Genomic DNA, 14,295 nt, shown 5'->3' on the forward strand with positions numbered 1-14,295 from the left:
TGAATGGATAAAGAACATGTGATACATACACACACACACACACACACACACACACACACACACTGAAATACTATTCAGCCATATAAAAGAATGAAAATCCTTGCCATTAGTGACAACATGGATGACCCTTATGCTAAGTGAAATGTCAGAAAAAGAAAGATACCATTATGATCTTACTTACATATAAAACAAACAAACAAACAAAAACCCAAGCAAACACAAAAAAACAAGCTTATAGATATAAAGAACAGATTGGTTGGTTGCCAGAGGTGGAAGTTAGTGGTGGGCAAAATGGGTAAAGAGGTCAAAGGTACAAACTTCCACTTCTACTTATAAAATAAATAAGTCATGAGAATGTAATGTAGAGCATAGTGACTACACTTAATAATAAGGTATTGCATATTTGAAAGTTGCTAAGAGAGTAGAACTTAAAATTTCTCATCACAAGGAAAAAACATTTGTAACTACATACGATGGCAGGTGTTCACTAGATTTATTGTGGTGATCATTTCACAATAAATACAAATATTAAATCATTATGTTGTATACCTGAAACTAACATAATGTTATAGGTCAATTATACCTCAATTTAAAATAAGTAAATAAAATAAAAACAACCTTGTATAGATAAAAAAGAAAGAAAAAAAATGCATACTATGTGCCAGGAAAAAATGATGCCAAATAGTCTCCATTTAGACACTGCCTAGTGAATTAGAGGAAAAGAAAGACTCCTTTAAGTATCCAAACCAAAATATAAAATAGTTCATTAGAGTTTAATAGTCTGGGTTGAATCAGGAAAACGACCACTTTAAATATTCAGACAGTATAGCGTTAACATAGAATGGAGAGCTTTCATGAATGGTGGAAACTGGAAGAGCACAGATCACAGAAGTTGCCATGAAAAGGCAGAGAAACTGTAGTTAAAAGGTCAGGGAAGCAGACACTGAAGACCTCCTTAGCCTGAAGCACCAAAACAGGCGGTTCTCAAAAGCTTACCAGAAAATTTGAGAATCTTTGAGAAAGCTCCCACTAAACGGTCTCAGTGTTTGACAGCAAAGCATTTTTCCCATCCTACCAAGAAGCCACTGTGAATCTCACATCTGTTCAGGTATCTGGGTAACAACCACCTCAGGAGAATAATGGTCTCCACTTCGCTTAAATCTTCCAAATTTCACTTGCATTCCTGTCATTGGCAAACTGTAACCTGAAGCTATGCAGAGAAAGGGATTCACAGAAAGGTAGTTAGTGCCTGGTTTCAGGGTTGACTTTCTGCCAGTGTGGTAGAATGCTGCTTTGGCAATTAACAATCCTTCATGGGGGGGGGGGGGGTAGTTTGGCTGCAGTCAAACTTTTCTACAAGAACAGTCAATGCTAAAAGATAGTGGAATAATGACTATATCTATATTGCCCTTAATGCTGTACATAAATTTAGGCAAACCTATTATTCAAGTACAAGGAGACAGACAAATGTTGTGGGAACATGACGAAACTTGTGGTACATAGTTCTTCATGAGAACTTTCTCAATAAACCCCTAGAGGATGACTTTCACCAGAAAGAAGAGATGAGTGGAAACAGAAAAGCTGCATTGAAAGAACTATCCATAAACATTGAATCTTAATTGATAGACAAAGATTAAAACTAATCTGAAGTCTGTAATTATTTTAAAAAGTAAATATAATAAATTTGTCAATATACAAATGATATAATTAATAAAATTTGGGAGAAGAAGAGAAGGTAGAAAAATGTGCTTAATTTCTTCATCTTTTATAGCCAGGGGCCAAAAGATATTATTTAAAGCTGATAAATGAAACAATAGTATTTAAATATTCAATCAAGTACAAAAGTAAGAGTGTAATCAATGAAGATTAGTGATGACAAATGAAGGAAAGTGTAAATAAGAAACATGCTAATTACACCATTGCTCAAACTGATCACATGTATGGAATGAAGTAGAGAAAATATAGACTGTGTGGTAAAAGATTTTTTTAAAGGAGCTCTAAAATAGAAATCATTACGTAAACTATGAAGTAAAATAAGACCAAGCACAAAAGGCTAAAATAACCTCAAAGAACCCCAGTAGGTCAGTTCATTTCTAAAGTTGTCTGAAGAGTGATTTCTAAATTTTCTTGTAAGGGTAGTGTCAGTTGCAAGACAAAACCTCTTGGTTGCCATTGGGTTCTGTCTGTGTGAGAACTCATTTATCCTCACTCTCCTTCCTAATGGAATCCAGGAATGATTGTCTTATTGTCTCTGCCCCAGTGAGCAGAGGAAAAGAAATTTATTTCCTGAAAAGTATTATGATAGCATTGGGCAAGATAGCAAAAACAATGAGTGCCAGGCTATGGAATTAACTTTCCTATCTAAGAAAGGAAGAGCAACTGAAAGCTTCTGAAAATAAGAATTAAATGAGGAAAATGAGTAGATTCAGATGATTAATTTGGAATGATGTGGGGGGAAAAAGAGAGATGCAAGTAAGAGATATTATAGAAGCCTAGAATGTTGAAGCCAGAAAAATTTTTAGAGGACAGAAGTGAAGTGATTCGTATAAGGGGACAATGATTTAGAAACAGAATTAGTAATAGAATCCACATGTTCTCATTCCTATACTTCTATGTTCTCTCTAGCAGACGAGGCTGACTTTTACTAATGGAGAATACATTATATTTTATGATGGGCTCCTGGTTGGAGGAGGCACATCAAAGATGGCAGCATGATGCTTGACAACTAGGAGAATGATATCATTATTTTTAGAAAAATTATCTTATTTCTAGGGAAAGAAGGAATATTATGTAAGTCTTTATGGACTTTCTTTTTCTTTTTAGGTAATGCAGATCGTGACCAAGCCATATGTATGTATTGTTGTCCTTTATTTCTTAGACAGTTTAACTACTTTGTGTGGAAATCCAGCTTTCAATTGCTTCTTTATTTACAGATTACCGATTTTGGTATCCAAGATGGGAAGTTCCCCGGCCAATTGTGTGTGACCCACTGTGCTTATTTATTTTCTTTCTGAGAACACTGTGTTTTTCAGTATGTGTCATAACTGTTTTGATAATACAGTCTCGGTTTCCAAATACATTATTGGAGAAAGAGATGCTATTTTCCCCCGAAGTAGTTGAAATAGAGCCAGAAAAGGTAGAGGAAAAGGAAGAGGGGATAAAGGGAGAGAAGATGAAAAAGAAGGAGGACAAGGGAAAGGAGAAAGAGGAAGTGAAGGAAGAGGAAGATAGAGAAAAGGAAGAGGAGGAGGAAGAGGAGGAAGAAGAAGGGGAGGAGGAGGAGGAGGAGGAGGAGGAGGAGGAGGAGGAAGGGGAAGGGTAAGATTTACCTCCATGATAGGACAAAAGTATAATACCAAAAAAAAAAAAAAAAAGGTGAGAGAGAAATAAAACACTAAGCTTTAACAAAACAGGATATGTACAAACCACTACTACAATAGGTTTTATTTTCTTATTCTTATTCAACAATTTAAGTTTGAAAAACATAGAAACAAATAAAAAAGCATATATTTTATAGTACATATTATAAAACAAGCTCTGGAACACTGAGAACAGATAAAGATGTGATGATAGAAATACTAAAAAAGACTTGACTAATCTAATTGGTCTTAAGGTTTTACTGTGTTATCCTTATAAAGGAAGGAATTCCTATTTTCTAAATATGTTTCTATCTCTGTGTTTTAAATATTTCTTAAATAGGTTAAAAAGTTTCTCAAGTATTAAGATTATACATGTAATATGCTTAGGATTGTTCCAACTCAAGATAACCATTTAATAACTTTTGGTTTTGTTGTTTTCATCATTACTATTATAGCTATTTTTGGTAGTGGTGATGATGGTGGTGATATTGATCAATATGATCAAGGCATGTGATATCAAGGCATTGAATATCATTATATATATTTGTACTGTATGTGTTTGAAATAGTTTAAGTGATAGTTGTACATGCTGTTAGGAGACAAATTTTTATTTCTATTTAATGCTTACTATTTCATCAAAGCCTTGTTGTAATTCTTTCCAGGCTATATAATTTGTTGCCACCAAAGGCCAATAATTGTCAAAAGTTTAATTATTTGTGATTGAGCAACCTGGCTGCTTCCAAATTTATGTGGTAAAATAAAATAAAATTTAAAAAGTTATATACTTGTAGTTACTCAATGTGTAGAGTAAAAGTTCACAAATTGGTGTGGCACCTGGGTGTCTCAGTCGTTTGAGCATCCGACTTCGGCTCAGGTCATGATCTCACAGTCTGTGGGTTCAAGCCCCACGTCGGGCTCTGTGCTGACAGCATGGAGCCTGGAGCCTGCTTCAGATTCTGTGTCTCCCTCTCTCTCTTCCCTTCCCTCACTCGTGCTCTGTCTCTCTCTCAAAAATAAATAAACATTAAAGTATATTTATTAAAAGAAAAAAAGTTCACAAATTAGTAATATAAATTAATTTTTTTTTTATTTTGAGAGAGAGAGAGAGGAAGAGAGAGAATCCCAAGCAGCAGGGCTCAAACTCATGAACCATGAAATCACAACCTGAGCAGAAGTTGGACACTTAACCAACTGAGCCACCCAGGCACCCCATAAGTTAATAATATAAATTAACTACTTACCATGTGTAGTACTAATAAATGATCTGAATAAAAATGCCTAACATAGCATCAATCAAATGGTATAAGTTTCAATATTTATTAACTTTATTATATTAAAAGCCTATTCTTAAATGGGGCAAGATGAGAATTACACCAAAAAACCCTACATATATATAATTTCTATGAAGTCAGCTTCCTGGAAAAAAAAATACAAAAAACTTAGGTACAGAAAAGGGCTGGTTCTCTACAGGACTGTTATTTATGAGTATTCTCTGATATTTGTATACCATTTCATAGCTTCCAGAGTGCTTTCACATACTTATTTAATAATCAAAACCACTCTGTGGAGTTGGTATTGCTTCCATTTTTACAATGAGAAGACTGACTTTGGATTTGTAAAGTGTTAACAACCTAGGACTGAGAACAAATTAATTTCTGGACATTCTGATGCATTTATAAGTATAAATTCTTCATGATACCATGTTCAATTCCCACTATGACTAACTTATGTATCTGATATCTGACTTCTACTCATCTAACTTTAATCTTCAACATATTCTCCAGGTAGTTTCATGGAATATGATTGCTATATGCCAGTGGTTCTTAACAGGAGGCAATTTTGCCATATATACATTATTGTATGCATATATACATTAATGCATATATACATTATTGTATTTCCTTAAATTCTCATTTTTCTAAAAAACTGTTATCCCAGTTTCTTTCCTACCGTTCTTCCATCACCTTTTTGTATCCACAAGTTACCATGGGAATAGTTATTTTGTTATCATGATTCTGTCTTCCTAGTTTGGGGATGATCCACTGACCACAGGTGGGCACAATCATTGCTTTTGGTTTGGGGATCCAGACAGACATTCAAGACAGGTTCTTCTTAGTGTCCTTAGTGGCTCAAGTTTTTATTTTTTTATTTATTTTACTTTTTTAAATGTTTATTTATTTTTGAGAGAGACAGACAGAGTGTGAGCAGGGGAGGGGCAGAGAGAGATGGAGACAGAATCCGAAGCAGGTTCTGAACTGTCAAATAGAACCTGATGCAGGGTTCAAACCCACAAGCCATGAGATCATGACCTAAGCCAAAGTCAGACGCTTAGGAGCGCCATCAAGTTTTAATATGTAAATCTCTGAGGCTGTTTAGCAGACTGTATGGAAAGAAAGAATGGATACAAACAGAAAGAAGCAATGAAAGACTGACTGTTGTCCCTGATACCTGGTTTTATCCCCACCTTTCACATGTATTGGTTTTTTTCCAGAATATATCCTCTTTTTAGCCAATAAGTTTTCCTAGGTTATTTTGAGTTGGATTCTGTAACTGATTCCATGGGTAGGATATTCTTACTATAAAGTTATTTTCATTAAAATGTTCATTATTCTGAAACAGCATGAACAATAATGGCACTAAAACTCAAATCCTTCATAGAGGTCCTTCATAGCATTATATGGTCAAAGGAATAGAGTGTCTTTTTAAGTTTTATTTCCTAAGTCTTGGTTCTCGATATCATCTCCAGCTCTCCCAAAACCACACCCTATGTTCTTAGAACATTTACTTTTATCTTTATTACACAAGTTACAGGTTGACTCCCTATATAAGGGATCATTAGCGTGAATCCCAGGGGTGTCAGGGAAAATTACTCTTATTCAATTTCCATGGCACTGAGTTTCAGGAATGTACTTTGACCAGGATGTTCTGGCCCAAATAGTCTTGAGTGGTGAATGAGCATTCAGTTCATTCCTTAAAGTACCATGTATTCTATTACACATTGTAAAACTTAGACTGTTGAAATGTCCTTGGCAATAGCCAGCAAATGTCTATACTACATTATGTGTAGTATATACTTACCCTTGGTTTAGTTAAGGGTTGGTTTAGTTAAGGGTTGAAAAAGTGTGAAAGACTCACTACACTCCACCAATAAACATTGACATAACATTAGTGATCCAATGCTATCTTGAGTCCTTCATTTAATTGGTCCAGGATCAAGTGTGTCATTCCTTAAAACCAGATAAAGGTAAAGATTGTTGGTTCCTCGACTTCCCATAGCAATGAGTTACAGGGAGGGTGGTAATAGACACTACACAAAGGGAGCCTAGGGAAGAGCAAGAATGAGTAAAGAATGTTCACCAGGAACAACATACAGAATGGGAATGGGAAAGAAACCGGAGTCATAAGGGCTTGGCGACTGTAGAAGGGGTAGGACATGCAATTATTTAGGATAGCCATGAACTTTTTCTACATAATTTAACATAATGTTGTTGAGAAATCAGGTTGGCCAGCATTGGTAGGTTGGGGTAGAGTGGAGGGCATTGGACAGTGCCTTTTCTTTCCCTTCCCTAGCAGAAGGAATTGCCAAAAGCACATGCCCACTCAAATACAAAGTACCACCTGACTGAGGGAAATAGATTAGAGACAGTATTAGACAAGATCTCTAAAAATATTTAAAATCTGAGGAACACTAATGATATTCCTGTTATTAAACAGATTGGATAGGGGTGCCTGGGTGGCTAAGTCAGTTAAGCGTCCAATTTTAGCTCAGGTCATGATCTCACAGGTTCATGAGTTTGAGCCCCATGTCGGGCTCTGTGCTGACAGCTCGGAGCCTGAAGCCTACTTCAGATTCTGTGTCTCCCTCTCTCTCCTCCCCTCCCCAGCTCTCTCTCTCTCTCTCTCTCTCAAAAATAAACATTTAAAAAAATGTAAACAGATTGGATAGACTTCATCATTGGAGCGAGACCTCTGATGGGAGGCTGTATGCTTATATGGTGTTCTATTCCTGTGGCACTCAGGAAACCCACACACGATGATGTTAGCTAAGACTCTCGAGGGCAGTAAAGTCACACTCATACCCAGGAAAGATGTCATACTAAGTGTCTATTTCAATGAGAATGAACCACTGGCTTTTCCAGGATGGAAGGAGTCCAATGTAGTCAACTTGCCAGCAAGTGGCAGTTGGTCTCCTCAAACAATAGTGCCATGTTAGGGACTCAGAATTCACCTCCGTTGTTGGTAGAATCTACATACAGAGGTACTTGGAGCAACACCGATAAATGAAAGTCCATGCAAATGGACCAACGTGTGGCATCCATGCGTTCCATTTGTCTGCCCATCATGCTAACTCTGCATGGGGAGACGACAAAGTCTAGATAATCTCAACTGATAAATTATTTCATCTACTTGGTCATTCAATGCCTCTGGTGGGCAATAATCTGTAAAAAATTTCTGCACACCATTCCCACTCCCTTGTTTCCATTCACATGCCTCTGCCCCAGACCTTCTTATTTCTCCCCGTTCCATCCTTTTCCTTCTAAACTCCTAACCTCTGGCTATATATTTGCTGCTGTCCATGTGTCCATATTGATTCTCATCTCAAGGCACTTGTGTTTCCATACAAAGTGGATGGTCAGATGTACTACCCTGAAGATTTTCTCTCACTGCTGACTTTCAAAGCCACTCCCTGTGTATGGCTGTAATGCAGCCATTGTCCATTTTCAGCTTGCACCCATATCTTGGACCAACTGATCGATAAATTAAGATTTTACTTTTAAAAATTACCTTTATTTTTAGGTACAAGACCCCTCTCAATATAGTCACAGGTGTGAACTGAGACAGGGATGTTGGTATAACTGATGGGTGAAATTGAGGTCTAGGTTATCTGCTCATGTAGCTTACTCTTGCCCTGTGGTTCCACTTGGATTCAATCACATGATAATGCTTTGGTTCAGTGTCAGCTCAGATCATGTGTCCAGCAGTTTCCCAAATATGTGGATATTCCCCCTTTGCAAATATATACTCATTCAAGTAAATGTCCCTGGGTCCCTTTTGGAAAGTACTAGGAAAATCTTTAAAGTGCATACTGGTGGCCTCCTAGGAACTCAGCCACCTCTTCAGTGGTTTCCCCATGTAAAAAATGGCTCAGTTCCAGTACCTAAGCAAGGGATCATCATTTCTTACCACTTGCTTCATTGGATCACTACTGAAACCAACTGTGCCATTTCAGATCCTCCTGAAGCCAACGTCAAGACAGAATTATGGGCACACGGGTGGCTCAGTTGCTTAAGCTTCCAACCCTTTATTTCAGCTCAGGTTATGATCTCATGGTTGGTGGGATCAAGTCCCACATGGAACTGACAGCACAGAGCCTGCTTGGGATTCTCTCTCTCCTTCTCTCTCTGCCCCTCCTCTGCTCACATGGGCACCTATGCATGCTCTCTCTCTCTCTCTCTCTCTCTCTCGCTGTCTCTCGCTCTCTAAACTCTCTCAAAAACAAAAAAAATAAAAACAAAAAACTTAAAAGACAAAACTGAAGTATAAGAGGTTTATTAGTTGATTCCTGTAAAACTTGAAGTATCAAAGAATATACTATGGGAAGGAGGGGATAAAAGAGTATAGTGGAGAAACCTGATAAACCCTCCCTCAGACACAAGGTCGACATCAACAGGGATAAGTCATGTTAATATTATGTATCTTTGATATGATATGATGAAAATGGCATTTTATCTTTGTGATCTTCTCAAAAGCATAGAATCCCAGTCAAATCATGAGAAAAATATCAGACAAATCAAATTAAGGGATATTCTATAAAATACTGACCAGTTCGCCTAAAAACTTTCAAAACTTTCTTTATTTCATCAAAAATAAGGAAAACCTGAGAAACCATCAGAACCAAGAGGAGTCTAAGTTTAGACGAATGACTGTTAAATGTAATATGGTATTCTGAACAGGATCCTGGAACATAGGGCATTAGGTGAAAACTAAGAAAATCTGAATAAAGTATGTACCTTAGTTAATGAAAATGTGTTGATATGCATTCATTAATCGTGTCAAACATACTTAAGATGTTAATAACAGGGGAAAGTGGGTGTGAGGTCTTTGGGAACTTTGTATGATCTTCATATTTTTTTCTGTAAGTCTAAAATTGTTCTAAAACATGGTTTTTAAGAAAATAAAAAATATGATATATGAAAATTACATAAAATTCAAATTTCAGTGTCTATAAATAAAGTTTTATTAGAATACAGAAACACACACAAAGGGCCAGGAGAGCAGGAGTAGATAGGGAAAGACTTCAGACTATAATGCATATCTGACACCTGTGAAATTCAGTCAGAAAGAGGCTCAGACTGCAATGTAACCCAGAAAATCTGAGCCCACAAAGGCAGGGAGCTATGGTACGAAAATCCCCTATGTAAATCTTTTGTGTTAGGAGAAGTATGTGTTGGGCAGTGTGTCAGAATTTTAATCTGAAATTAAACCAGAGGATATGAAATGGAAAATCCCATGCATGTCCCCTCAGGAACACAAAATTTAAGGAGTAAGAGACTGCTTTCCCATAAATGAATGATTTACAGAAAACTCATATTATTGGAATTTGCTTTTTTTTAAAATGTATGTTTATTTATTTGAGGGGGGGGGGGAGAGGGAGGGGCAGAGAGAGAGGGAGAAAGAATTCCAAGCAGGCTCCAAGCTCAGTGCAGAACCCAACATGGGGCTTGATCTCATGATGGAACAAATCAGTAACAAAGTCTGTTAGGAATCCCAGAGCTCATTGTTGGTGAGGAGGGTATGAGTCAGTAGGAGAACCTGCTGTTGCCGCCATGGAGCAAGTGACAGAGGGTTCTTTACGTGGGAACCTTAGAATAGTCAAAGCTGAAAGGCATAGGAGAGTTTAACAACTCAGACCCTGAGGGACACAGTAGGAAATTGTACTTCTGGAAGAAGGCTGGGGAGGGCTACAGGGAAGAACATTGTGCTTTTAGACCTAATGATCTTTGATCCACCTATTCACCACTTTCCCTTTGAAATACAGCCATAGACATTCTCCAGGGTTGAATGCCTTGGCTGAGACTTTGCCTACTCATAACGATCTCCAATAATTTTAAGATCAAAGATTCCAGTAAGAACCTGGGCATTGTCAGAAAAGCATTTGAATAAAAAACAGGCAGCTCATCAAAGTGACCCAATTAAATGGAAATGACACATTTGGAAACCTGTCTGTAAGTAGGGGAAGCCACCTCCCCGGGGCCCAGACTGTCCCCAAAAGATGATTTACTTCTAAAACTGAAAGCTTTTTCCCCACCAGATGAGTTTTTATGTTCAGAAAGAAAAAGAAAGATGGAACTTGATTTGTGGATGGCAATGCTTGACTGAGGGAGGAGATATGTTTCTGAAAGAATGCCAGCTAACAGAAAATTTCTAGTAAAAGAAAAAGAGGTGAGCAATCAGCTAAATGGACAGTTATATACAGTGTGGCTAATACAAACCCTTACTGAGATTGATTGATTGATAGATATGATAGATAATAACTCAGTCAATGACCAGTCGTCTAACCATTTGTTTTGGCAAGTGAGACACATGGATTCAGACTTTAAAATACCATCATTTGGATGCTGGACTTTAAAAAAAGCCATGAGCTTTTTTTCTTAAAATATAGATTACTCACATGTGGTTGAAAAACCCATCAGTCACATTCAAAGGAGAAAAATGCTAGTGACTGAAAAAACAAGATATATTTATTTGTGCAAGCTCTGACAGGTTTAGGTCCCTGAGATGAGTGTATATGAAGTTGTAAACCAAGTTTCAATAGACACATTTCCAGGACTTGCTCTTGTTTCCTGTCCAGCTTATAATTTACTGAAGACATGTTTACATTTTAGTCCTTAAACAGACCCCCAAGTTACATGGCTCATCACCCATGGGAATAATAAGTTACAACGAGTTTTTCTCTGCTATTGACAATTTTAGGGGTTTTGACTTTGTGACTGAGGCCTTGTCAAAAACAAGAAAGGCTAAAAGACAAGATTACCCACAAATATAAACCCAAACTTAGATATCAGCCCATCAGGGAATAGCATTTTATAGCACAGACCGTACAAAACACAAAGGAGCAAGAAATTTAATATGAACTGAGCCTCTCAACAATTCATATCGACCACAAAGCAGAGGAATAAACAGAAATTTAAATGGACACTTTAAGTAATTGAAGCTGCCTTGATCTTATAACTAGCATGGTGACCTTTAACAGGTGTTCTTAATTTTATCTGATTGATTTACTAACCCTCCTATTATATCTTCTAGAAGGAGAATAGAAAGCCCTTGCACGTCACAGGACAGGAATTAGACCTCTTGCTCAACCGCCAGGCACTGAAAGCTGTAAAGAGGCACCACTAAATCTACATGGAATCAGGAAATGTTACAAGCCACTGCACCCCCTCCCTAATTAACTGCACCCAGTCCCTTTAAAGCCCTCTTGGCTAGGCAGAAACCGTGGAGCTGGCTTTTGGACCAGAGTCTGCCTTCTCCCCAGGTGGCCAGCCTCCTGAATAAAGCTCACAGTCCTTTCCAACCAACACGGGCTCTTGGGTACTGAGCAACAGTCAGAACTTGGGTTCCACAACACAATTACTAGACAAAGCAGGTGGGCAGAGAGGGTGCATTGTGATGTAGTATTGAGTAATATCCCAGATTAAAAGATGTGTTTCAATTCATGTTGCAGGGCTATAAAGGTAGATCACCAGGTGAATGGTTTCTAAGAAAGGGAGTTGGCAAGATGGGATAAAGAGGAAGGATGCAGCTCTCTGAATAACTTCTCCAGAGGTAACTTACTTTTCTGGCTCCTACACAAAGCAGAAACTAGCTATCTCCATTGTGTCCGCAGTCTGAAACAGATAACCACCTGCCCCTCCTCCTTCTTCTTTGTACTTGGAGTGTGGAAGTGAAGCCATAGATGCAGCAGCAGTCCTGTGACCTTGAAATAAGAAGCATGAGTGGAAAATCCACATGCTAAGGATGACGGAACAGGAAAATAGAAAGAGCTGGAAATAGTCACGTCATGTTGCTACTGCACCAGTCCTACACTTCCGACCTTCAGACTTCTTATTATTATTTTAGAAAAATTATATCCCAGCCACCTGGGTGGCTCAGTCGCTTAAGTGGCTGACTCTTGATTTGGGCTCAGGTCATAGTCTGGCAGTTCATGAGTTCAAGCCCCATGTGACTAACAGTGGGGGCCTGCTTGGGATTCTCTCTTTTTCCCTCTTTCTCTCTGCCTCTCCCTGCCTCTCTCTCTCTCACTCTCTCAAAATAAATAAAGTTAAAAGAAAATCTCTTAAAGTATACCCCATTGTAGTTAAGTTACTGTGGATGAGTTGTTGTGCAACTATCCTTCTCTTCAAAAACAACCTCAAAACACTGAAATTCAAAATACAGCAGAGAGAGGAAACAAAAATTGCCAATATCAGAAATAAAACAAGGGATACAACTAGAGATCCTAGGGGAGAAATTAGAAGGACAATAAATGCAAACAATGAATAACTTTTTGTCAATAGATTCAACAATTTGGTTGGAATGAACAAATCATTGAGTGAGTCCACTTCAAAACCAACATGAGAATAAAGAACAAATCTAAGTAGCCTCCCATTAAAAACAAAACAAAACAAAAAAACAAGAAAGGTCTGAAATTGTGTGTTGCCTGCAAACTAACAAGCTTGTCAACCAGTTTCAAGGATATTGAAAGAAAATACAGTACTCATGGGTCAGATACAAAGGTCAATATTTTACTCAACAATGGTTATGAATTAAAGCTTTTAAAAACATGTTTGTTTCTTAAATTGTATTTATATTTAAGAAATCAAATAGTCCGATAAAACCTGAAATAAAAATATAGTTGCCCCTGGAACCAGAGCTGACAGAACATGCTGAAGATGCTTTAGCAAAGAAACTGCAAAAAGAAAACAACAAAAAAAGTTAAGAACTAGAACATTCAAAGGAAACACCAAAACCGCTGTTGAACCCACCATTTCCTTTGAGTTGAACAAGTTCAAAATCATTTTCTTCTCAGAATTGAGAAATTACCTAGGCTAAAAGTCTACAGCTACTTGAATAGTGTAAACATTAATTAAGTCAATGCTATGATTATATTGGTTACATTATCTCTTCGAGCATTTATATCTTGTATTCCTACCTGAAACACTTGGGTTATGTTTAGATACCTAAGAGTTTCTAGTGCTCAGGTATGTGACAAGTTTAACTTATGCATGATTAAATCTAGCAGCATTATACAACACAGTGTAAGTACTTCATAAACACCAGCATTAATCTTTTAACATTTATTTTTGTATGTGTATAGATTTAGAAAATATATTTTTCCTTTTTGTATTTATAATAATTTTTAAAGTTTAGCCATCACAATTAAGATAAATTGGTTTCGTGGGACACCTACATGGCTCAGTCTGTTAAGCACCCAACTTCGGCTCAGGTCATGATCTCACAGTCTTTGAGTTCACATCGGGCTGTGTTGACAGCTCAGAGCCTGGAGCCTGCTTCAGATTCTGTGTCTCCCCCTCTCAGCCCCTCCCCTGTTCATGCTTTGTCTCTATCTACCTCACAAAAATAAATAAATGTTAAAAAAAGTTTTTTAATAAATATTTTTTAAAAAAGATAAACTGGTTTCAGAAAAGGATTGTTTAAAGGAAATATACTTTATTTTTTAATGTTTATTTATTTTGAGAGAGATAGAGAGCAGGGGAGGGGCAGAGAGAGAGAGAGAGAGAGAGAATCCCATGTAGGCTCCATGCTGTCAGCACAGAACCCGATGCAGGGCTCGATCCCTTGAACCATGAGATCATGACTTGAGCCATGTCTCAGTTGCTTAACTAAATGAGTCACCCAGGCATCCCTAAAGTAAATATACTTTAAAAATTACCAA

At 37.4% G+C, this 14,295-nt stretch overlaps 2 protein-coding genes across 3 annotated transcripts in view; both read left to right on the top strand.

Annotated features, from left to right (window-relative positions):
• Nucleotides 1-4,139, top strand: part of GLIPR1L2 (GLIPR1 like 2) — a 31,234-nt gene extending 27,095 nt beyond the window's left edge. For both annotated transcript variants that reach the window (XM_060656948.3, XM_060656949.2), the window contains exons 5-6: nucleotides 2,824-2,850; nucleotides 2,934-4,139. In XM_060656948.3, coding sequence (XP_060512931.2) covers nucleotides 2,824-2,850; nucleotides 2,934-3,322 — 416 coding nt within the window. In that variant the 3' untranslated portion in view covers nucleotides 3,323-4,139. The remainder of the gene's footprint in view (nucleotides 1-2,823; nucleotides 2,851-2,933) is intronic.
• Nucleotides 4,140-12,088: 7,949 nt separating this feature from the next.
• GLIPR1 (GLI pathogenesis related 1) overlaps nucleotides 12,089-14,295 on the top strand; it is a 71,263-nt gene continuing 69,056 nt past the window's right edge. The window contains exon 1 of the mRNA XM_060656940.3: nucleotides 12,089-12,185. The gene's annotated coding sequence lies outside the window, so the exon portion shown is untranslated. The remainder of the gene's footprint in view (nucleotides 12,186-14,295) is intronic.

Source organism: Panthera onca, chromosome B4 (assembly GCF_046562875.1).
Source record: "Panthera onca isolate mPanOnc1 chromosome B4, mPanOnc1 haplotype 2, whole genome shotgun sequence".
Classification (NCBI taxonomy): domain Eukaryota; kingdom Metazoa; phylum Chordata; class Mammalia; order Carnivora; family Felidae; genus Panthera; species Panthera onca.